The sequence below is a fragment of the Anomalospiza imberbis genome, chromosome 7 (assembly GCF_031753505.1).
Source record: "Anomalospiza imberbis isolate Cuckoo-Finch-1a 21T00152 chromosome 7, ASM3175350v1, whole genome shotgun sequence".
Lineage (NCBI taxonomy): Eukaryota > Metazoa > Chordata > Aves > Passeriformes > Viduidae > Anomalospiza > Anomalospiza imberbis.
The window spans coordinates 15554420-15578187 of NC_089687.1; the positions used below are offsets into that span (position 1 = coordinate 15554420).

At 62.2% G+C, this 23768-nt stretch overlaps 3 protein-coding genes across 3 annotated transcripts; all 3 read left to right on the forward strand.

The window, feature by feature from the left end:
* The first annotated feature begins 299 nt into the window (after positions 1 to 299).
* SLC11A1 (solute carrier family 11 member 1) lies at positions 300 to 6612 on the forward strand. Its single transcript, XM_068195538.1, has 15 exons — positions 300 to 399; positions 988 to 1091; positions 1806 to 1928; positions 2219 to 2338; positions 3121 to 3227; positions 3317 to 3387; positions 3495 to 3562; positions 3694 to 3849; positions 3987 to 4145; positions 4303 to 4392; positions 4569 to 4688; positions 5126 to 5275; positions 5358 to 5431; positions 5889 to 6042; positions 6122 to 6612. The coding sequence occupies exons 1-15, from the start codon at positions 381 to 383 to the stop codon at positions 6221 to 6223; spliced, it is 1617 nt and encodes a 538-aa protein (XP_068051639.1). The 5' UTR covers positions 300 to 380; the 3' UTR covers positions 6224 to 6612.
* A 3089-nt stretch (positions 6613 to 9701) lies between these two features.
* Positions 9702 to 13265, forward strand: CTDSP1 (CTD small phosphatase 1). Its single transcript, XM_068195546.1, has 7 exons — positions 9702 to 9904; positions 11158 to 11300; positions 11451 to 11552; positions 11790 to 11846; positions 12326 to 12418; positions 12705 to 12890; positions 12997 to 13265. Exons 1-7 carry the CDS (start codon positions 9838 to 9840, stop codon positions 13123 to 13125), a joined length of 777 nt encoding a protein of 258 aa, XP_068051647.1. The 5' UTR covers positions 9702 to 9837; the 3' UTR covers positions 13126 to 13265.
* Positions 13266 to 16872: 3607 nt separating this feature from the next.
* On the forward strand, positions 16873 to 23576 carry VIL1 (villin 1). Its single transcript, XM_068195549.1, has 20 exons — positions 16873 to 16955; positions 17932 to 18033; positions 18242 to 18316; positions 18452 to 18648; positions 18910 to 19018; positions 19281 to 19391; positions 19489 to 19691; positions 20196 to 20274; positions 20394 to 20492; positions 20589 to 20742; positions 20853 to 20953; positions 21088 to 21225; positions 21370 to 21528; positions 21608 to 21787; positions 21906 to 22051; positions 22147 to 22291; positions 22568 to 22756; positions 22924 to 22992; positions 23173 to 23310; positions 23400 to 23576. The coding sequence occupies exons 2-20, from the start codon at positions 17959 to 17961 to the stop codon at positions 23511 to 23513; spliced, it is 2481 nt and encodes an 826-aa protein (XP_068051650.1). The 5' UTR covers positions 16873 to 16955; positions 17932 to 17958; the 3' UTR covers positions 23514 to 23576.
* Positions 23577 to 23768: the final 192 nt, after the last annotated feature.

Genomic DNA, 23768 nt, shown 5'->3' on the forward strand with positions numbered 1-23768 from the left:
GACACTGTCCCCTGTCCCCCCAGTCACCCAAGCAGAACCTTCGGCATGTGATGGACAGTGACAGGCTGGTACTGGTCGTGCTCCCCCCCATGCTCCCACGCCCCAGTGAGGGTGCCTCGTGTTTGCACGTGTGTGAGGCAAAGGGGAGGGAAGGGGCCTCCTGGCACTGGTGGTGGGGGGGGAACCGAGACTGTGTGTGCTCTCAAGGGTAGGGAAGGAGCACTTCCTTCTCCTATCCTCCTCTCCTCCTGAGGAGGGGGAGGGATGACACAACTGCGGGGGAGGCGGGGGGAGGGACTCCTTTAAAAGCTGGGCAGCAGGCGCTGCACTCAGAGCTGAATTCAGAAAGCCTCAGCACTGTGGCTGGATCGGGTCCACACATGGCATTACTGGAGCCAGGTGAGCCTCACAACACTTCTTGGGTCCCCTTGTGTCTCCTTTCATCCCCTAGACCCCCTCCCCTCCACCCTGAGACCCCTGGCTGTGCTCCATCTTTCAGTGGTCATCATCCCCACCAACCTATCCTGGATTCCCCACCTGTCCCATCCTCTGTTCCTTCAAGCCTGGGAATGTGATTCAACCAATTCCCAGGATGTAGGTGGACTGCAAAGAGGGGATCAGGACCAGTACCAGGTTCTTGTCCTCACTCTATGCCCATCCAGCAGCAGGAGCTGGACTAGGGTCCCCTCCTTTCCCTGCTGCCCAGAAATGCACTTGGGTCTTGGACTGGTGAAGACGGAGCTCAGACCAGGGATTTTAGGGACACCTGAGCTGGAGGTGGCATCTGATCCCTTTGGGCAGCCTTTGATAGATACCATATAGCCATCCTCATGCCCCACCCCCGGAAAACTGGTGCTTTTTCCTCATGGGGTTCATTAGGTAGGGTCAGGTGGGACTGAAGGAAGCTGGTACCAGGGCTGCCAGCCCACCAGTGTCCTTGTCCCCCTGGCAGGCTGCCTCCTCCCCTCCTCTTCCTTGTCCCCTCAGGCCTCACCAGGTCCCTGAATGGAGGCCCCATGCCCCCACAGCGCCCTGGCACTCGGGACCAGACCTACCTGGATGAGCTCATCAGCATCCCCAAGGGCAGTGGGGTAGGTGCTGCAAGGCTGTCTCAGGGAGGGCAGGGCAGCGGGACAGTGCTGCAAGGAGCTGGAGGTGGGAAGGCAAAGGGCCACTGTAGTGGGGAATATGTGTCTTGGACATTCCCTGGGGACATGCCTCCAGCACCCCAGACCCATCTCAGGCAAGTCACAGCCCTAGGTTGAGTGTTTCCATACTTAAAATTTTCCAAATGGAGAAACTGAGACAATGGAGCAAGGTGCTACCCAGCCATAAGGATCACGCCCTGCTCACACACCACCTCCTGGGCCACCCGTGGATGAGCCCAGTGGGGCTCCCCAAGGCTGCTTGCACCCCACCAGCCCCCCACCCCTCATCCTTGTTTGGTCTCAGAGCAGTGGAACAGAGAAGGAGAAGGAATGGTATTCCCTAGTCCGGAGGAGTAGCAAAAGCAGGGGGCAGCAGTGGAATCCCATGGAATGCAATTAATAGTGCCTGACAGCCCTGGGACCCCCCTGCACATCACTGTCCATTGGGTCAGACGGGGCTCACTGCCCCTCCAGCACTGCTGCTAACAGGGAGAGGCTGGGGGCAGCAGTTCCCTCTCCAAAACTGTCAGGAAAATGACCTCCACGTGCTGAACACACCCATGCGGGCAGCACTGGGCTAAAGGGGACTGGATGTGCAATTAGGAGACGCTGGTTTTGAACGGGAGCTCCTGGCTCTGACCTGCTGCTTTGTCCCAGCCTGGGTTCAGCTTTAGGAAACTCTGGGCTTTCACCGGTCCCGGCTTCCTCATGAGCATCGCCTACTTGGATCCTGGCAACGTGGAGTCAGACCTGCAGAGCGGGGCGCTGGCGGGATTCAAGGTGAGCCCGGCTCCGGGCTCAGGGAGCAGGCGGGGGTTTCGTAACCTCTCCAGCGCCAACGGCTGCCCATGGCAGCTGGCTTCCCCAGCCCGGGAGCAGGAAGGGCAAGGGGGGCCCTCGGCACAGGGTGAGGACACCCAGGGGTGCCAGGGGGGCACCCCTCTGACTGGGCTGGCAGAGCACCTGCACCCCCTCTCTTCCCTGCAACCCTAGTTGAACTGGGGACCCCCGGGCGGCTGGATCTTGCCCAGTCCCCAGTCCCTGCTGCCTCCCTCCCTCCTGCTCCCCAGCTCCTGTGGGTGCTGCTGTGGGCCACCGTCCTGGGGCTGCTGTGCCAGCGCCTCGCCATCCGTCTAGGCGTGGTGACCGGGAAGGACCTGGGCGAGATTTGCTATCTCTATTACCCCAAGGTGAGCAACCACGGGGAGGCCCCTGGGGGCGACATTCTGGGGCGGATCCTGTGCTTGGGCTGGTGACAGTCCTAGCAGGGACTTGCAGGGCTGGAGAGGAGGAGGAAGATGCTGTGAGAGACCTGCCTCTCTCAGGGGCTCCCCAAAGCCCCCCCCTCCCAAGCCCCGGTGTCCCCCACCTCGTGCCCACGCCCCTGCAGTACAGGGGCCCAGGGTGAGAGGTGGTAAGCAGCTGCTTCAGTGTCCCGGTCTGACCTGGGGACACATGAGAGCGTCTGCGGGAGTGAGCCCAGGCGTCGGGGCGGCAATGCGAAGCGGAGACGCGGGGAAGCCTGTGCGTGTTGGGGCAGAAAGTGGAAGGCTGGAGAGGAGGGATCACATGACAGGGGTTAGGGGTCCCGTCCGAGTGTCAAGATCCTGATGGGGGGAACGAGCAAGGAGATGCTGGCTGAATGACAGGTCCCCAGGTCCCCAAAAGGAGGGTTGGACACATCCCTCTGTCCCGCCTCCCTCAAACCCCCCTATCTAGACAGATGGGCCTATCCTCAGCTCTGGGGCAGGGATGAGGAGGGGTGGAACAGGCTCGGATTTAGCACCCATCTTTCATCCTGAGTTTGTGTTGTGAAAGAAGCTGAGAGGGGGTCTTCCGGGGTTCCCATGCTGCTATAGGTGGCCTGCTTCAGCCTGGAGACAGGGATTTGCTCCCAGGATGCTGTGCTAGTTTGCCCAGAGCTACGCACCACCGTGGGCTCAGGCACCTCATGGTGCCCTGTCCCCTCCAGGTGCCCCGTGTGCTGCTCTGGCTCATGATTGAGATCGCCATCATTGGCTCCGACATGCAGGAGGTGATCGGGACAGCCATTGCTTTCAGCCTACTCTCAGCTGGCCGGTGAGCCTCCCCCCAGGGACCTCCAGCCTCCCCCATGGCCCTACTCCACCGAGGGCCATGTATCTAATCCTGCCCTGGCCATCCTGCAGCATCCCCCTCTGGGGTGGGGTCCTTATCACCATCGTGGACACCCTCTTCTTCCTCTTCCTCGATAAGTACGGTGAGTGCCAGGATGAGGGCTGGGGGTACTGTCACCCAGGCAGCCCTGGTGCCCATGTGGCACCAGTGTCCCCTGCTCTGTTCCACCCCATCTCTTGACCTCTCTAGGACTTCGCAAACTGGAGGCTTTCTTCGGCCTCCTCATCACCATCATGGCCCTGACCTTTGGCTATGAGGTAAGGGGGGAGCTGGGGACAACCCTTTTCCTGCGAGGCTGGCAAGGGACCCCGCCATATAGTGTCCCCACTGCTACCAGCCTGTAGTAGGGGGGTGGCAGCTCACAGTGCCCCTTCTCACTGTTTCCTAGTACGTGGTGGTGAGGCCAAGGCAGGTGGAGGTGCTGAAGGGCATTTTCCTGCCCAGCTGCCCGGGCTGCGGGCGAAAGGAGCTGCTGCAGGCCATGGGCATCATCGGCGCCATCATTATGCCCCATAACATCTTCCTCCACTCCTCCTTGGTCAAGGTGAGACCAAGGCACTGCCATGGGCACTGTTCTGCCAGGGTGCCTCAGGGTACACTTGGTGGGGACCAGATGGTCCTGGCTGTGGGACAGGGGTGCTCACCTGACCCCATGACACCCATGTCACTGGCCATGCCCAGACACGGCTGATCGACCGGTCCAAGAAGGAGGCAGTGCAGGAGGCCAATATGTATTTCCTGACCGAGTCCTGCCTGGCCCTCTTTGTCTCCTTCCTCATCAACCTCTTTGTCATGGCTGTCTTCGGCGAGGCTTTCTACCACCAGCGAAATGAGGACGTGGTGAGCATCACCTCATGGCCACAGGGAGATGACGGCTGTGCCCAGCTGTGGGTGGGACGAGCATCCCCTGGCATATTCTCATTCCCTGAGAGGTGATGTGTGGGAATCCCCTGTGTCTGTGGGAGCTGCTGGGTGGCTGTCACACTCTGCCTTACAGCACAACAAGTGCGTCAACAGCAGCATCAGTCACTATGCCGACATCTTCCCCACCAACAACAAGACGGTGTCTGTGGATATCTACCAGGGGGTGAGTGCCACCAGGCTGTGTCCAGTGAGCATCCCTTCCCATGTGGGGGATATATCACTCTCCCCATCGATCCCTGGGGCTGGGAGCAGTTATAACTCCACTAGAAGGCTGGGAGCTGATGGGAATGCCTGGGGTAGGGGAGACTTTAGGGTGCCCACTGGAGTGTCCTTACACAGGGTGTCATCCTGGGCTGCTATTTCGGGGCAGTGGCACTGTACATCTGGGGCATCGGGATCCTGGCAGCAGGACAGAGCTCCACAATGACTGGGACTTACGCAGGGCAGTTCGTCATGGAGGTGAGAGATAGGGATGCTGGCCCTTGCCCCCACAGGGAGGGGCTGAGAGCAGCAAAATCACAGGTGGGCCTTGGGTAGAGGGGTTCTACAGGCAGCACACTCCCCACAGGAGTATTTGGAAGAGTTAATTGCCCACTATTCCTGCGGGGAGCTGGTGGGTGGCAGCTTGCTAGCACCAGTGTCCCTATTCCCCCGGAGGTGGGATGGAGACAGTGTCCACCCACTGCACCCTGTGGGTGCCCCACGCAATGTTTCCCTAATTAATGAGATCCTCTCTTAACGAGTCGGAGCTGACACCTAGTGGGGCCCGGCAGCCCTGCAAGAGCTCGCTCAGTGCCCTGGCACAAAGGAGGGGGAGATGCCCAGCCAGGGTTTCAGGGCTCGCCCTGACACGGCGCCGCAGGCACAGCGAGGGTGCAGGTTCTGCCGTGTTCCAGGGCTTCCTGCAGCTCCGCTGGTCCCGCTTCACCCGGGTGCTCTTCACCCGCTCCTTTGCCATCCTGCCCACCGTTTTCGTGGCTGCTTTCAAGGATGTCAGCCACCTCACAGGCATGAACGACCTGCTCAACGTCCTGCAGAGCATCCTGGTAAGGGGGTGGGAGGGCGTCACCTGCCCCCCAAACACCCCAGCCTGGCAGCCAAGATGTCCTCATCCCACTCTCCTTTCAGCTGCCTTTTGCCGTCCTGCCTGTCCTCACCTTCACCAGCCTGCACCCGCTCATGCAGGATTTCAGCAACAGCCTGTGAGTGCTAGGGCATGGGGAGCCACACAGGAGGCAGAGTAGGGAGCTCTGGCTGCAGGCACCTTCCCTTTGGCCCATCCTGCCCCCACAAACCCTGCCATGGGGCAATTAGTGTATGGACATTGGAGGGGTATGTTCGTCCCCACCTGCCCAGGGCAGCCAGAGTGGAACAGACCCCATCGCTACCCTCGTCATCCTCCTCCCAATGACACATCTGGTTCCTTGGGGAACCCCTGGATCCTCAGCAACCTCCTGGCACTGCCAGCCCTGGATTCGGAAGGTGGCCAAAATCCACACCTAGAGTCCCACCACGGGGTGAAATATAGCTGTGGGGTGCAGAGATGTCCCAGTTCGGGTCTGATTCACCTACAAACTCAGTTCCCCCAGCCCTCTGTGCCCAGTGGCCCAAAGGATGGGGGCCCTGCCCTGGCACTAATGCCCTCTGCCCTGTTCACAGCCCGGGGAAGGTGCTGATGACCCTCATAACGGGGCTGGTCTGCGCCATCAATGTTTACTTCGTGGTGGACTTTTTGCCAACACTGCATGGCCTGGAGTACCACATTCCCCTGAGCCTGCTACTGGCTGCCTATGTGGCTTTCGTCACCTACCTGGTAGGGCTGGCACCGCGGGATAGGGGCGGGACTGTGTCCCTGGTGGGTGCTCATCGACTTGTCCTCTTTGCCCCTGCAGATCTGGACATGCACTATCGCACACGGAGCTCGGTTCCTGGCCCGGGGCCACCACAGCCGGTTCAATTTTGGTCTCGCCCTCGACCCGACAGAGACACGGTAACAGATCCCATCCCTGCTTGTAATCCCCACGTCCCTGCCCAGCGCGGCCTCCTGGACACGGATTTGCTGCCACTCCGAGTCCGGGCGTGTTTTAGCCAGAGATGCACCCAGCAAGGAAAGGGTTAAACAGACAGGCAGACCTCCCCCCAAGATCTTAGAGCTCAGCGCTTCTTCCCACCCCCAACCCCCGCCAATTCCGGGGTGCTGCCCCAGGCGTGATGTGACGGGAGTGGGATGGCAGCGGGAGACTCCCCCATCCACTGGCACAGACGCTTCGGTGAATGAGCCGCCTCGGAGACTTCCCCTGCTCATTATCGCCAGGAACCGCCGGCTCCCGGGACCGCTAATCACCGCCGGGGACCGCTAATTACCGCCGGGGACCGCTAATTACCGCCGGGGACCGCTAACCACCCCGCACCGCCCGCCGCCAGTGGGGCCAGCCCCGGGACCGGCCCCATCCCCACGGGGGGCTCCGAAACTTGGGGGGAGGAGGATGGCTGATAAACGGCGTGTTTGTAAACCTGGCCTCGGCCTCGCTGCTGCTGCTGCGTGGCCCCGGTGTGGGGCGGGGACCCCCCGAGCCCACCCGTACCCCGGGGACGGCCCCTTTGCCCCGCGCGGGGGAGTGGCCGGGGCTGTCGACGCGTGGCCGTGTCGGCGCGGGGGGCTCAGCGCCAGCTTTTTGCATTCCCCCGGGGGGAGCGGGGCCGTGGGGGGCCCCTCGTGCCCCCTCCGGCCCGGATGCCCCGTTTCCCGCCTGCCGGTACCGCCGGATGCGGATGCGAAGCCGCTCGGGCCCTCCCGGGCCCCGCACCGCGGGTGGGGGGGTCCCAGCGCGCTTCGGCCCCCGCCGCGGTCCGCACTTGCGAGACGCTCCCTGGCTGTTTCAAGGCTCCCCCCTCTCCCCAGGACCCCCCCCCCCCCCAAAATGCCACTTCCCGACCCCCGCCGGCCGGCGGCTGGAGCTGGGATTTTGGGGGCCGCACACCCCTCCCAGCCCGTGCCCCCCGCTCCGGGAAGGGACACCCACCCCCCCCCGCTCCCGGGGGCCGCGCTTGTTTATGTGAAGAATGTCCCCTTCCTTAAAAGGGCGATGGCGGACGGGGTGGGGCGGTGCCTCCCCCCCGCCTCCGCGTTGGCCCGGCCTCTGGCTGCTTGAAGGAGGGGCCAGCGCTGTGGGGCCCACTGGAAGGCGGGGGCTCCCCCTCCGCCGGGGCGCAGCCGGCCCGAGCCACTGGAAGAGCAGCAGGAGACGCCCCTAGCTCGGGGTGCACCTGCCCGGGGGGGAGGTCACCAAGGGACGGGGGGGGCACCGGGATGGTCGTCAGCAGGCAGAAGGCTGGAGGGACTGGGGTTTGCGGGGTTATGCCTGTGGGATTTGCTGTGGTCTAGCTGGAGCCTGCAACCCAGAGCACCCTCAGCGCAGGGACACCTGCCTCCAGCCAACCTTTAGGAGGAAGTGTCCCACTCCAAGACCTCTCTCCCTGTGCTCCCTCGGCCATGGGGCTGCTCTTGGTGGGGCAGAGCTCCCAGGGCCAGCGCTGGGTTAAAGAACAGGGGGAATCATCCAGGACCCCAGTATAAGTGCAGTGGGGTGGGACAGAAGGGTCCCTGAGTGCCCGATGGAGTGTAGCCTGATGCTTTTTTGCCTTGTGCCCGTACCCTGCAGCCCAAACAACCCAGCTGGGCTCTGCCTACTCCTGGCCTGGGCTTGTCCCACAGCCCCAGGTCAGGGCCAGCGTCTCCCTGAGCTCCCCAGCTCAATCTGCCCCCAGGCAGGCAGTGGAACTGGAAGTGGTGCTCCAGCTAGTGCTGCAGGCTTTGGCCTGGAGACTTTTCTAATTGCATTAATTGGAGAACTAACAGGGCCTGTCTGGACTTATCAGGGAGGGAGGAGGAGGAGGAGGGGGATGATGTAGCCAAAGGGACAGGGGTCCTGCAGGGGACAAGTGTGTGGCCTCTGCCGCTGTCCCCACAGAAAGCAGCATCCCCCAGCAGCCCAGCCCAGCCCAGCCAGATGTTGGGGATGAGGCAGACATCCTACCCAGATCCACCTGGGCTAAAGGAGCACAGAGGTCAGCCCAAAATAGAGAGCAGAGGAAGCACAGCCTCTTTCTTCCTTTTCCTCCTGCTGCGCCAGGAGTCGGTGGTGGCTGCCCGATGTGGGAGGCGGCTGCCGTACTGAGGAGGGGCAGCGAAACTGAGGCACGACCGCTGCCTGCCATCAGAACCGGCGGAGGGGGTGGCAGGCTGTAGTCTCCCTGTTCCCAACAGTCCCTGCCACGGCTCCGCGGGGGCACGTGGTGCCAGGATGTTCCGCGTGGAGCAGTGCGGGAACTGCAGGTGGAAATCGGCTTTTGTAGCGCCAGAGCTCCGGCAGCCCCGCAGCATCGCAGTTCCCTGTGGGGGCGCCTCCCAGTCCCGGACCCCATTCCCTAGCGTGCTCCCCTGTGTGCACGTGTCACGTCCCTACTGGGCCAGAAAAGGCGATCTCACCTCCCGAAGTTCCCAAACCGCAGGTGGGAGAGGTGGAAAGATTTCAAATGAGCTCAGATGGGAAATTTCCAACCTGCTGCACCCTCGAGGTAGCGCTGACAGAGCGCACAGCATCTCCTGCCGCCGAGGTGGCGAGGGTGGTGACCGGGACAGGGCACCTCCAGGGCCGGACGCTGCCTGGGCGGGGTTGGGGGGCACGGCGGTGAGAGGCCGCCCCGGCAGAGCCCTGCAGGGGTGGCGAGGGGAGGGGGCTGGAGGAGGCTGCACTCGAGGGGCTTGGGGGGCGGATTTCCGCTGAGGGACTTGTGCCATCCACAAGCTCCCGTCAAGAGTCGCTTTTCAGAAAGTGCCTGGAAACAGCCCCGTTTCCCTGCCGAAGGCAGGAGGGAAGGAATTGTAGGGGGAAATATATGTATTGATAATATAAGACTTACTAATTGCCCAAATAATTGGGAGATTGGAGGAGAAAGAGAGCTAGAAAAAAGCGGCGGGTGTTGGTGCAGCCCCCCAGCACCTGTTGTCCCGCACGGCTGGCCAGGGCAGGCGATGCGGGATGTGCCCTCGGGGGGTAATGGGGACCCCCCACCCTTGAACCGCTCGTTCAGGGTCCCGCTCCAGGGGACACCCAGCATGGCGGGACGTGTACATATGACGGGGGCAGCTGCAGAGGGATCCCCGGGCTGCCAGCTGGATGTGGGGCGACAGCGGGACTGATCCCCCTCTCCATGGTCTCTCACTCGGGGCGGGGGAGTGTGGGACAGACCGGCGGCGTGTCGGGGACCCCTGCACGGCCACCATGAAGCAAGGGGGGTGTCCCTCCCAGGGACCCCCACTCCTCCCGGGCGGCGCGGGTGCCGGGAGGGGGAGGAGGAGGAGGGAGAAGGAGGAGGGCCCCCCCCGCCGTCGTTGCCCTTTTAAGGGGTTCCTTGAAACCGCGCCCGGGATCCATGTTTGCAGCCCCAGCCCGGGCGGAGGAAACTCCATGTTGTAACAAAGTTTCCTCCGCGGCGCCGCTCCCGCGCCCGCCGCCCCGCGCCGCCGCCGGCCCCCGCCCCGCCTCCCCCCCTGGGGGCCGCGCCGGGGGGGGCCGCCCTCTCCCACCCCCCCTCCCCGGCGCCCATGGAGCACCAGTCCATCATCGCCCAGGTTAGCAGGGAGGAGGGGAGCGCCCCGCTTCAGGAGAAAGGTAACGCGGAGGGGGATTTCACTCCCCCTCACCCCCTCCTGTGCGGGAGAGGGGGAGGTCCCCGGGGGGTTGGGGGCCTGCGGGGGCTGCTCCCGGAGGGTGTGATGAGCTGCGCGCCGCCTCAGCCCGCCCCCCTGCATCCCGCCGCCGAGGGCTGGGGAGATGCGCTGGGGCTGCAGCTCGGAGCGAGCGGGGCTGTCTGCACCCGCCCGGGCGCGGGGGGCCGTGGTCCGGGCCCTCGGAGCCCGGCGGTGCCCTGGAAGGCTCGGGGCGTTGCTCGGATTATCTGCGCTGTCTCCTCCGGAGCCGGGCGAGAGGTGCGCGCAGCGCCGGCGGGGAAACTGAGGCAGGAAGGGAGCCGAGCACCCTGCTGCATGCCGGCGTCCCGTTCCCCGCGTCCCCTCCACCCGGCGAAGGGGGTTTCTCGGGGGCCGATGCTCGTCTCCCTGGCCTGGGAAGCTGCCAGGACCAGGAGGAGCAAACGTGGGAACGGGCCCCGTCCTCAGTGGGGGGAGCTCATGCCCTACGGGCTCCCCACTACAGGGCTCGGGGCCCTGGCCCGTCTGAAGGGGGGCACAGCCAGGGCGGGGTGCACCCCGGCCCGGGCTGCGGCAGGACCCGGCCCCGGGAGCGGTGGGGCCGCTGGAGCCGTCGCGCTGCCCCTGGGGCACGGGGTGGGCAGGGGCAACCCCTCTGCCTCAGTTTCCCTTCGCTCCGCCAATGGGGACGGCGGGAACGGCGCCCAAGGGCGGGCGCTTCGTCCTGATTGGCCTCTCGCCTCCGGTGCACTGGAGTCAGCCAATGAGACGAGGGAGTTGTCGGAGGCGGGGAAAAGAACGGGCGTAAGCCCCGCCTCCCTCGGAGAGACCCCGCCCCCATGCCCACCCCCGCCCCCCCGAGTGGGGCTGTGCCCCCCCGGGAGGGACAGCGGGGACCGGCCCCGAACCCACGGCTGCCCCCGCGCTCAGCCCAGCGCCCTGCTGTAGGGTCTCCGGCCACGCAGGGGGGCCCACGGGGGTCACTGGTGGAGTGGGATGTGCCGGGTGAGGGACTGTGGGTGGTCACCAAGCGCTGTCAGCGACGCTGCCCTGGCACCGTTGCTTGGCAGGGCAGGAAGGCCGACCGGATGGGTGTCGAGGTCTGATAAGGGCACGGGGGCTCTGGGACAACAGCCAAACATGGCTCACCTGGCCCCCAGTGCTGTGCTGGGAGTACCCCGGGGTACCCCTCACCCCCCTTCTGCCCTCCCGCAGGTACCCAGACCCCTGCCAAGAAGCCTCGAAGCCGCAGCATTCTCCAGTCCCTCTTCTGCTGCCTGTGCCGCGATGAAGGGGAGCCCTGCACTGGCACCACCGGCGCACCGCTGCTGGTGGAGGAGAACGGGGCACTGCCCAAGGTAACCCCACACCCCCAGCCTGGAACGATGGGCTACCATCCCCTGCGCCTCCCCTGTGTGGCCAGGACCGGGGGGTGAACAGTCACTTCTCCCAGTGCCCCCTCTGGCCACCCTGTGGATACCCTGCTGACCCGTGTCCCCCTGCTGCAGGCTGCTGTCAAGCACCTGCTGCCTGAGATCAAGCCACAGGATGCCAGCAAGCTCTGCGTGGTCATCGACCTGGATGAGACCCTGGTACACAGCTCCTTCAAGGTGGGGGACACCCTGGCCCACCCCACACCTCTCCCCCACATGCTCCCCCACCTGCTCTGCCGCCCTTTTCCCACAAAGTGATGCCCAGCACCCAGCACAGCCTGGCTGGGTCAGTTGGGGTGTCCCTGTGAGGGGGCTGCGGGGCTGGCAGGGGTGCATGGTGAGCATAGAGCAGGCAGCATTTGGGCAGGGGGTGCCTGGAGTGCCCAGTGCTCATCCTGGTGTGCCCTTCCCCAGCCAGTGAACAACGCCGACTTCATCATTCCTGTGGAAATCGATGGCATCATGCACCAGGTAACGACGGGGTGGGTGCCTGGTGGGAGGGGGGCATTGTTCCACTTCCCCGAGGACTGGGAGTCATCCCAGTGCTCTGCACCAAGGGGTAATGGGAGTATCAGGTGCCAGCTTTGGCACATTGCAGGGCAGAGGTGGGTGCCCTTCTCTTTGCAGGGCAGGGAGGTGAGGGGTGCCCTTGCATGCTGCCCTCCTGCAGAGGCCAGCCCCAGTTTCAAGTAATCCAGGATAGGCTGTGGTCTGGGCAGTCAGCCTGTTCTCGGTTACTTGGCTCTGGAGCCGGCCAGACACTTCACCCTGGACATTCCTGTGGGGCTATGGCATCCCCCAGCCCACACAGGCAGCTCCCGAGAGGTGTGGCCAGGGAGCTGCTCGCTGGCTGGGTGTGGGCTCACAGGTGTCCCCTGGGGAGGACATGGGGGTGCTGGGTGAGCCGTGGCCAGCGCCAGCAGCGCGCTGCCCTCTGTCCGTGCCCGCAGGTGTACGTGCTCAAGCGGCCGCACGTGGACGAGTTCCTACAGCGCATGGGCGAGCTCTTCGAGTGTGTGCTCTTCACTGCCAGCCTGGCCAAGGTGGGTGCCCCTGACCTGCCCTGGCATCGCCCAGCCCTTGCCAGACACCCCTAGAGTGGCACAGCTCCCTTGCATGCCCACCTGCAGGCATCACTGGCCTCTTGTCCCCTGTGTGCCCACAGGCAGCACCAGCACTGGGCAGTCTCCCTACCTGCCCCTCCAAGGCACTGCCCAGGGAAACTGAGGCACAGTGAGACCTGGCACCAGTGGAGAGCTGGATGCCATTGTCACTGCATTGGGCAGGGTGGCGTGGTGTGTCATAGTGGTCCCCCTCCTGTTCCCATAGTATGCGGACCCTGTGGCTGATCTGCTGGATAAATGGGGGGCTTTCCGGGCACGGCTTTTCCGGGAATCCTGTGTTTTCCATCGCGGCAACTACGTGAAGGACCTGAGCCGCCTGGGCCGTGACCTGCGCCGAATCATCATCGTGGACAACTCGCCCGCATCCTACATCTTCCACCCTGATAATGCCGTACGTACGCGCAGGGCGAGGCTGTGCGGCGCGTGGAGGTGATGCGGTGGGGGACCCTCTCTCAGCGTTGTCCCCTGTGCCACTCTGTCCCCTGTGCCGCCTGCAGGTGCCGGTGGCCTCCTGGTTTGATAACATGGCGGACACGGAACTGCTGGACCTGCTGCCCTTCTTCGAGAGGCTCAGCAAGGTGGAGGACGTGTATGCAGTGCTCAAGAAGCAGCGGACTAACAGCTAATGGCCCCCCCACCCTCCGGGTGCTGCGAAGGGGCACCACCGGGGGAGCCAGGTGCCTTATTATGGGGGAGGGAGGGTCCCGGTGTGCCCCGCATCATCCTCCCCAGCCCCAGTGGGTGCGGGTGCCCTCCGTGCCTGCTGGTGGTGGGAGATGTGGGTGCCCCTGCCAGGAAGCTGGGTGCCCGCCTTCTCAGAGAAGAGGGGCCATGGGTGACCCACTGCCTTGCTGTGCTGAGGACCTATTGAGGGGGTCCCATCCTCCCCCACTGTCCAACTCCTGCCTCCTTCCCCCCCAACCTGTGTCCCCCCTCCACAAAACGGTTCTCAGGTCCTTTTTCCCCTCTGTCCCCCGACTGGGGGTGGGTGGGGTCAGCAGCTGCTGCTTTCCACTGCCTTTGGGAGGACTGGATCCCTCCATCCTGACTCTGCCTGCTGGGAGGCTGGCAGCCCTTGGCCTCTATCTGCCGAGGCTACAGGACAGGTAACACCTTGTCACCCTCCAAAAACGCAGGGAGTCTTACTGGCCTTGGTGTATAGGGCTGCCACCATACCCTTAACTCTGCCCTGGGTGCAGCTGACCACCTCGTGGGGTGCATGTCCTTGCCTCTCTTCATGCCTGCTGCCCCCACCTAGGGGTTGTGTTTTGCAGGGGCAGCCCAGCCTCAGGGCTGAGCCCCTGGGCACAAATGCCTCCCACGTGCCTTGGGACACGGAGTCTCTGTTCTGCCTTAGCCCTGCAAGGGGTGTGCCTGGGGGGGGCTCTTTACTCGCCCCCTCCAACTTCGGTTTTTTCTCATTTTGGGGGGGAGGTGGCCTCCCCCCCTCTCCAGTTATACTGTGTCACTGGGAGCCACTCTAGTCACCAACAGAAGGGTCCCCTCCCGTGGTGCGGGGGGCACACCCTCCACTCTATCCATCTGCAGCTTCACCAAAGGCTGCTAGTCCTCGGAGAGAGGGACCCCCATACCAGCCTTAATGTGCCCCTCCCAGCCTTGCCCCAGCCCCAGTCCCCCAGCTGGGAGGGGGTGGGGGACACTGCAGCCTCCCCTATAGCCTGGGGTTACCCTGACCCCCGTGAGGTTGGACTTGTGCCAGGGTGTCCCCCAGCTTTGAGGGTCTGGGGGCTCTCAGGGAGGGTTTTTCTGGGGTGCCTGAGCTCAGCCAGGCCTTTTTTAATGTCACAATATGGACAATGCCTCATATCTTTTTAGAGGGAAAAGCAATGGTTTCCCAAAAAATCATGGGTGCCTTTTTACCGCTGTGCCAGCAAAGGGAGTGAGGGAGTGGGGCAGTATTTGGGGGGTGGGTGTGAAGGGTTTTAGCTTTCCGGTGCTGTTCAGCCGGCTCCTGCCGGCACTGCCCTGCTCCCGGGGGTAAGCAGGGGTCCCCCCGCCCCACCCACACCCGCTGCCCTGTGCTGGGGGTTGGTGCAGCACAGCTCCCTGGATCCCTGCCAGCCCCGGGCCTCATCCTGCCCTGCCAGGAGGCTTGAACTCAGCACTTTATATTAGACAAGTCAAAGGGCGCCAGCACAGCCGCTGCCCAGCGAGTGCCTGTGGGTGCTTCGGCATCCGAGGAGTATGGCCCTGCCCTGGGCACCTTTGGGAGGTCTGGGGGATGCAGAGGCAGCATGGGGGGCTGGGGAGGGCTGGGGTACCAGATCCAAGTGCCTTCATGTGATTAAAGCTGTCAAACCATCTTGGAAAGCGTAGTCCTGAGTGTGTGCATGTGTGGGCACGGGTACACATCACATGTGTGTCGCTAGGGCTGCGCACAGTGAGGGGGACACGGAGCCCTGGGATCCCCCGAGTCCCCTGGGAGTGGGGCATGCTGCAGGTCAGTGCCAGAGAAGCACCCTTGGACTGCAGGGTTGAGGTGCCACCCCTTGCCTGGTGCCAAGGGGACACCCTCACACTGGAGGACAGCCCCCCAGGCTGCCCTGGCACCTCCATCCAAACTCCCTCCCCCTCCTCCTGGGAAAAGGCCCCTGGTGCCACAGGGATGAGTATCCTGCCTCTCAAGGAGGGGGTAAATTTACGACATGGGCTCTGCTCCCTTCCCAGCTTTGAGACTTCAGATGTGTTTGCTCCAAATAAGGTGTCAGGCCTTCCCCATATAGACTGGGGGGAACCTGGGGGACAACTTGTGACCCCCTCCCTGCCATCCCGGGCAGTCTGCTGCCAACATGCAGGCACTGGGTTCCTGGGGAGAATGTCTCTTAGCTGCCCCCCTCCCCCATACCCTCATTGGCCCTGTGCCTCCCCTCATTAATGAAATCTCTGTCCTCCCTGATGGCTGCACTAATTACTGAGTTCATTAGTGGCCTGGCTGGGGGGCCCAGAGAGGGGGTGAGCCCGCTGGGGCCTGCGAGGGGTCCCCTACCCCTGTGCCACACTGCCAGGCTCTGCCCTGGGACGCGGCCACTGAGCGGAGGGTGACAGCGGCCACCCGGGTGTTCCACCCCACCCCAAACTCAGCCCCACTGGGGGTTCTGCAGCAGGTAAGGGCTCCACGGGGACACTCGTGTGGGGTGCAGGAGGCAGGAGCTCGATGGCAGGGTTTGGAGGGTTTGGGAGCCAAGGGAGTGGAGGGCAGAGCAGAGCCCACCCCTGTGGCATCAGGACACCCCCTTGTTTGTGGCTGACAGGGCCCCTGCTCTGGTTCAGCCCGTCTCATCACTGTGGGATCCTTGCGGGGGGACCGTCAGGCAGGATTTGGGGCTCGCTGCAGCCCAGCGCAGCCCAGGGTTGCAGGATGCTCGCAGCGCTGCTGGCCAGGACTGCTGGCTCAGCAGGGCAGCCAAGATAAAGCTGCAGCAATCCCGCAGGGCTGGGGAAGACTTCGGAGCAGGACAGGAAGCCCGGGGTCTGCCGGCTGCTGACTCCTGCCCCTCCCACCTTTGTGGATGCCGTGGTCCTTCCCTAAGACCACCTTCAGGACTGGGAGCCACTTCAGTCCCTTCTCTCTGCCAGCATCAAGGGCATCATCAGATAGCAACCCTTGGGACTGGGTTCTGGGGGCATAGGACAGGGCAAAGGGCTTAGCCGTGCCACCACTTCATGTCCTGTCCTGTCTCCCCAGGCCCCAGCCCCATGTCCCATCTCTGTTCCCCCTTTCCATCCCCAAGAGGACCTCGGGGCTGTGGAGACTCCTAAGGCAGGGAGGTAAAGCCAGGAGTGACCAGGGATCTTGGCTTCCAGCTGGGGTGTGAAACAGCCTGGGAACAGTCTCGTGGTCAGGGTGGTGATGTGCCAGTTAGGGGGTGGGATGGGGATGCCCCAGGAAGATGATGCTGCATTGCTGTCACTTCATGGAACCTTTTTCAGGGGAGGAGGCACCAAAAAAACCCCATTTCCGTGGTCTTAGTGCTCCATGTCTGTGAGGGTTTGGGGATTTTAGGGTCTGGGGAATTAAGAACAGTGGCCATCCTCATGGCATCAAGGCACCTCTGTTTGTGGCTGATGCCCACGTGTCCTGGTCCAGCCCACTTTATAGAACTTCTTGGTGGAGTGCAAAAGAAAAAAAATTCAGCATGGACTCAGTTCCAGGGGCCAAGAGGGGAAGAGGCCTGGGGAGGGCAGAGGAACCACCCTGGGCACAGCCAGCCTGTGGGCAGGGTGCAATAGCATCTGGGGGGAAACACCCCATGAGTAACGGGGCTCTTAGGTGCCACAAAGTCTTGGAGGGCTGTGGGGACCTTGACTCTGGGCTGTCCCTGCCCTTATATGGTGAGCAAAGGCTGGGACATGAGGGAACAAAGGTCTCCTGGGTGCTGGCACCTGAGCACTCTGCCTAGGTGCGCTCACCTGTGCACCCAGCTCTGCAGGGAAGGTGAGGGGTTGGGGTGGGGTGAGGGGAGGGTGGGCATGGGGTGGACAGCATGTCTCATGGCCACCACCACTCCTGGCATCAGGTTAGCCTGGGGATGGGCTTGGGGACCCACCTGAGCTCCATCTTGGGGCTGTGCTACGGGATATGCTTCCCCTGGGACTGAGGTATGGGATGTGGGTGCTTGTGGGGCAGCACAGTGGGGCCAGGTGGGGTCTCACAGGGCTGGGAAGCAGAAACCTCCCATTTGGGCAATGCCAGCACTCCCTGCCAGCCTCCAGCCAGGGAGCACAGGGTGGCTTTGCCTGACTCAGCCCCTCTGCCTGCTTGAGGGGAGCACTATCAGCCTGGCAGAGATGGCTGTGGACAATCTTGGCAGCACTGGCGTTCAGCACCCCTGTGGAGCCAGGATGTGCCCTCTCTGGCGGGGCATGGATCTGCTGGGGGGTTTAGAAGCAGAGAGTCTGAAGCAGGCAGTGAGTGTGTGTGGATCTGTGTGTGTTGTGTGTGTGAGCAGTGGCCATGTCATGCTGTTCCATTTCATGCCAAGCCGTGCCAGGACAAGGCTGAGCAGGGCCAGTTCCTGCTGGTCCTGGGGAGGAACAGGCCACCGTGCAGCAGTGTCACCCAGCTGCAGCTGCTGTGCTGTGGGTGCCCTGCACTGCCCTGTCTTGTGCTTGGAGGCAGGGCAGGGCACTGGGGCACTTACGGGACCCTGCACCTTCCCAGCCTGGACCCTGGTGCGGACTCATTAGCCACGGTGCCAAGCAAGCTGAGGGGATGGCAGCCCCACCTGTGTGCCCACAGACCTGATACCGCGGTGCTGGGGTCCCCTCGCCCCGTGCAGCTCTGTACAGGGGGGTTTACAGCTGGGCTTTCTGCAGAACAAGCAGGGAAGCAGATGGCACAGCAGGTTGGCTGTGTCCCAGCTCTTAATGACACTGCCTGCCATTAACGAGGGTGTTGCCAACGATGGCAGGTCCCCTTGCCGGTGGTACCTGTCACCATGGTGGAGCTCAGCGCCAAAGTCTCCAGGACCCTGAACAAGACCACGCCGGGCATCCAGATATGGCGAATTGAGGTGAGAACAGGGACACATCACTGGGGCTGCCTTGGGGGTGTCTCTGTGAGGGAAGATCCTCCCTTTGTGTCCTCAGTACCTGGGTTTGGGGGTCTCAGTGCAGCATCCAGGGCTAAACCCAGCAGGTCCCGGTGCTGGGGGCAGTGGGGTGCATGGGGCTGGGCTGGGGGCTTCCCCACCAGGGCTGATGTCTCCCTTCCTTCTGCAGAACATGGAGATGGTGCCTGTACCCACCAAAAGCTACGGCAACTTCTACGAGGGGGATTGCTACGTCCTGCTGTCGGTAGGGCAGTCAGGGGTCACATAGGGAACTGGGAATGGGCTCTGCCCTCAGGGGGCTGGGTGCAGGGAGGGATGTCTGTGGCCAGCGTGACCTGGGGACACAGGGGCTCTTCTAGCGGGGACCGGTATCCTGCAGACACGCAAGTCGGGGAGCAACTTCAGCTACGACATCCACTACTGGCTGGGCAAGGAGTCAAGCCAGGATGAGCAGGGGGCGGCTGCGATCTACACCACCCAGATGGATGATCACCTGGGCTCCGTGGCCGTGCAGCACCGCGAGGCCCAGGGACACGAGAGCGAGACCTTCCGCGCCTACTTCAAGCAGGGACTAGTGTATGTTGGTCACCCCTGGGGACCTGTTCCCGTGGTGGGTGACAGTGGGGAGGGGTCCTGTGGAGACATCCCCAGTGGGGATGGGGACAGCTCTGTCTCAGTGAGGTGGGGGAGGAAGAAGGAGGATCTGGAGCTGGGCTCCATCTGTCTGTTACCACGTGTGTGTACCCCAAACACCTCCCTGTGCACAGAGGTGGGAGGGAGACCCCAGTGGTGTGAGGAGGGGGACCCAGGGCTGACACCATGTCTGTCCCCTCCCAGCTATAAGAAGGGTGGGGTGGCCTCAGGCATGAAGCATGTGGAGACAAACACCTACAACGTCCAGCGACTGCTGCATGTGAAGGGCAAGAAGAATGTGGTGGCAGGAGAGGTGAGTCATGGGATGTGTGGAGTCTGGATTGGGATCAAGCCAGAGCTCCCCCCAGACACAGTTGCCTTCAAGCATGGCATGCAGTGGGTGTGGGATGATGCTGCCTTGCCTTGCAACTGCTCCCCAGAAAGCCCCTGTCAGGGTAGGGAGGAGGAATATAGGCTGGAGGCCTATATTTCTGAGTGAGAGAGGCTGCAGAGCCATGGGGATCCAGGCATTCTGCTGCTTGACACCCACCCTTCTCAATCCCATCCTGCTGCAGGTGGAGATGGGCTGGAAAAGCTTCAACAGAGGAGACGTATTCCTGCTTGACCTTGGCCAGCTCATCATCCAGTGGAACGGCCCTGAGAGCAACCGAAACGAGAGGCTGAGGGTATGGCCAGTGGGTCCCAAGATCCCCTCCTGGAGGAAGGGGGGTCACCAGCCACCCCCTCCCTCACATGGACTTATACCTTCTCCCCTGGCTGCAGGCAATGACCCTGGCCAAGGATATCCGGGACCGGGAACGTGGGGGCCGTGCCAAGGTGGGCGTAGTGGATGGTGAGGATGAGGATGCCTCACCAGGACTCATGAAGGTCCTTAAGCATGTGCTGGGTGAGAAGAGGGACATCCAGCCTGCCATCCCTGATGCCAAAGTGGACCAGACACTCAAATCCTCCCTCAAGCTCTACCAGTGAGTTGTAGGGGGTGGGTTATGCACGGGGCATTTTCCATGGTGTCAGAGGGAGCCAGCAGCCATCTCTGCTATGTCCCACAACTCCCAGCCCCATGGACAGACACCAAGAAGGGTCAAAGCTATAGCAGGGGTGGGGATAAGTCCTTTGGGTGCCATTGGAGCAAGAGGAAACCCAGTTGCCAAGAGGGTTGGTACCCGATAGAGATGCTCGTGCAAGCATCACCTTTGGTTGCTGTGGCAATGCGCCTCAGTGGCCCCATAATATCTGACACCCCTCTGTCCCTCCTTGTGGCCATGAGTGAGCTGCCTGGCAGGGCAAGCTGCAAACCAGTTTGCCACCATGGCACAGCCAGAGGGCCCCTGGGTACTATCTGTGTCATGATCTGGCTGGGGAAGGGGATGGGGAGGGGACAGCCCCACTAAACCCTACCAGCCTGTAATGGGGATGGGGTTTTCCAACCCAGTTTCTAAGCCTTTTTTCATCTCTTTTTCTCCTGTCAGTGTCTCCAACGCCAGTGGAAACCTGGTCATACAGGAGGTGGCAGTTCGACCCCTAACTCAAGACATGCTCCTGCACGAGGTCTGTCACCCACATGATGCTTGGGGGTGCCCAGTTTCCTTGGCAGCTTTAATCCTTCAGAAGCTGAATTTGGTGGAGTTGCCTAAAGTCCTAATTTCTGCTGTTGCCCCTTCTTCAAGGACTGCTACATTCTTGATCAAGGAGGTATCAAGATCTTCGTCTGGAAGGGCAAGAATGCCAACAAGGAGGAGAAGCAGCAGGCGATGAGCAGGGCACTGGTGGGTGCTGGGTTAGGGGCTTGTTATGCGATAGCCTGACTGCTCCCTGGAGTGCCAGGCACTTCATGCCCACAGTCTGTGTTTGGATCCCACCAGGGCTTCATCAAAGCCAAGAACTACCCAGACAGCACCAGCGTGGAAACAGAGAATGATGGGTCCGAGTCAGCCATCTTCAGGCAGCTCTTCCAAAAATGGACTGTCCCCAACCAGAGCAGTGGGTTGGGCAAGACCCACACTGTGGGCAAAGTGGGTGAGTGTCTCCTTCCAACGTGGAAGGACTTCTTGGATTGGGATGGGCAGGCTATGGGGAGCTCCTGTGACCCAAAGGGATTTGGCTCACGCCTCTGCCCTTCCCCACAGCCAAGGTGGAGCAGGTGAAGTTTGACGCTACCACACTACACGCCAAGCCCCAGATGGCTGCCCAGCAGAAGATGGTGGATGATGGATCTGGAGAAGTAGAGGTAGGGTGGCCATGGAAGAATGTATGACCCTCTCAGGTACCCCCTTTGCTATACCAGGGGATGCTGTGGGGTCCAGGGTCTGCAGGGCAGGAGGGTGCACCAGCTCTGACAGCAGTATATCCCTGTCCCACCAGGTCTGGCGTGTGGAGAACAATGAGCTGGTGCCTGTAGAGAAGAAGTGGCTGGGCCATTTCTATGGCGGGGATTGCTACTTGGTGCTCTACACCTATTTTGTGGGGCCCAAGGTGAACCGCATCATCTACATCTGGCAGGTGAGACCTCCAGGTCACTGCCCCAAGGGTGGGGGACAGGGCTGTACCTTCCTGGACTGGGGGTGCTCTGCCCCTTGGGAACATAACTTCTCAAGAGGGCAAGGGGGGCTGTGATGGGTGCTGAGCCCCCTCTGCCCTGCCCAGGGCCGCCAAGCCAGCACAGATGAGCTGGCCGCCTCTGCCTACCAAGCCGTCGCCCTGGACCAGAAGTACAACAACGAGCCCGTGCAGATCCGCGTCACCATGGGCAAGGAGCCGGCCCATCTGATGGCCATCTTCAAGGGCAAGATGGTGGTGTATGCGGTGAGCACAGGGATGTTGGGGCATGGGCAGGTGAGCGAGCTTGTGGCACCGGTGGTGACCTCCTGCCCCTGTCCCCCAGGGTGGCACGTCACGGGCGGGCAGCACAGAGCCCACACCCTCCACCCGCCTCTTCCAAGTGCATGGCACCAACGAGTACAACACCAAGGCCTTCGAGGTGCCTGTCCGTGCCTCCTCCCTCAACTCCAATGATGTCTTTGTGCTCAAAACCCCCAGCTGCTGCTACCTCTGGTATGGGAAGGTGGGTACTGCTGGGCACTGGCATGGGTGCCATCACCTCCAACACAACTGTCCCCACCTCCTCCTCCTCCTCCTCTTTGGCCTGGGCCAGTGATGGAGCAGCTGTGCTTGCCTGGCAGGGCTGCAGCGGGGATGAACGTGAGATGGCCAAGACTGTGGCTGACATAATCTCCAAGATGGAGAAGCCAGTGATTGCAGAAGGACAGGAACCACCTGAGTTCTGGCTGGCCTTGGGGGGCAAGTCCCAATATGCCAGTAGCAAGAGGTACCAGTCTTGTCCCTACCCATGGCCAGGGGTAAGATGGGCCACCAGTCCCCAAGCGGGGTGAGCCTCATTCCCATCACGTTGACCCCTCTCAGGCTGCAGGAGGAGAACCCCTCTGTGCCCCCCCGACTCTTTGAGTGCTCCAACAAGACAGGCACCTTCTTGGCCACAGAGATCATAGACTTCACCCAGGATGACCTGGAGGAGAGTGATGTTTACCTACTAGACACCTGGGAGCAGGTGAGCTAGGGGAGCATGGAGCATGGGACAGACCTTTGATCCCACAAGTTGATGTTCCTGTGGTTGGAGGACCTGCATCAGCCACAGTTGGTGGGATGGGGGGCTGGAAACCTGCCTGTGTGGTCCCATGGTGCTTTTTTCTGGCCTTCTTGTTCCAGGGAATGCTGAGGATGGACTCCCAGTGTCCTTCCCCATGGACAGAGGCTATGTGCCTCCAACCACGGCCCCAGAGGGCTCCATCTCACCCCAGTGGTGGACACAGTAACTTTATTGCAGGTTTTCCTCTGGCTTGGGAAAGGCGCCAATGAGTCAGAGAAGGAGGCGGCAGCAGTGATGGCACAGGAGTACCTGCGGAGCCACCCCAGTGGGCGTGACCTTGACACCCCCATCATTGTGGTGAAGCAGGGTTATGAGCCCCCCACCTTCACCGGCTGGTTCCTGGCCTGGGACCCTCTCAACTGGGACGTGAGTCATGGCGGGGGGGGGGGGGGGGGGGTTTGAAAGACCAGGGAGTCCCTTTGCAGAAGGGACCAGATGTCGGTCTGGCCCCAGAAGCATCTCCAGGGTGTGGGCAGCAGCTGGCCTGACCCCTGTGCATGCTCAGGGGTTGAGCACTTTTGTCTCCTTCCCAGGACAAGAAATCCTATGAGACGCTGAGAGCTGAGCTGGGCGATGAGAGCAGCCTTGGGCAGCTCACCTCAGTAAGTGGCACAAGGAGAAAGGCAGCTGGGCTGGGTGGGGGCTCAGAAAGCCCTCCCATCCCCTTGGCAGGTGACAGGAGGAGCTACAAGGACAGATCCTCAGTGAGCAGACACCTGGAGCCAGCCTGGTGCCTCCATCCCTGGGCCAGGCTCTGATGTGACTCTGCACCCCCCATTCAGGTGCTCACATCCAAGCAAGAGGTCTTCACTGCCTCCACCACTCTTGTCCCCACCAAACTGGAGACCTTTCCCTTGGATGTGCTGGTGAACACCGCAGCCGAGGACCTGCCCCGGGGTGTGGATCCCAGCAGGAAGGAGGTAAGATGAGGCCAGGCGGATGCTGGAGGGGGAGACAGGGAAAGCCCCTCTCCCAGTTCTTCAGCTCAGCCTCCTTTCTCTGGCCCCAGGACCACCTCTCCGATGCAGACTTCCAGGCTGTTTTTGGCATGAGCCGCTCTGCCTTCAGCAGCCTACCCTTGTGGAAACAACAGAAGCTCAAGAAGGACAAAGGACTCTTCTAGGGCAGAGCCCTGGGCACAGGGACAATCCCATCTCTTTAGTAAATAAAATAAGTTTGAAAAATAGGGCTGTGGTCTCTCTCCTCCAACCCCAAGGCCCAGCCCCAGGTGTGGGGGTTATTTGGTTAAGAGCTGGCACACAGGGAGACACAGGTCTTGACTGGGCACCAGCAGCACAAGGGAGGACCCTCAACTCCTTTTCTCCGAGGCCTTCCTTTGACCTCACTGTGCTCAGAGGTGATGCACAGGCTGGGCATG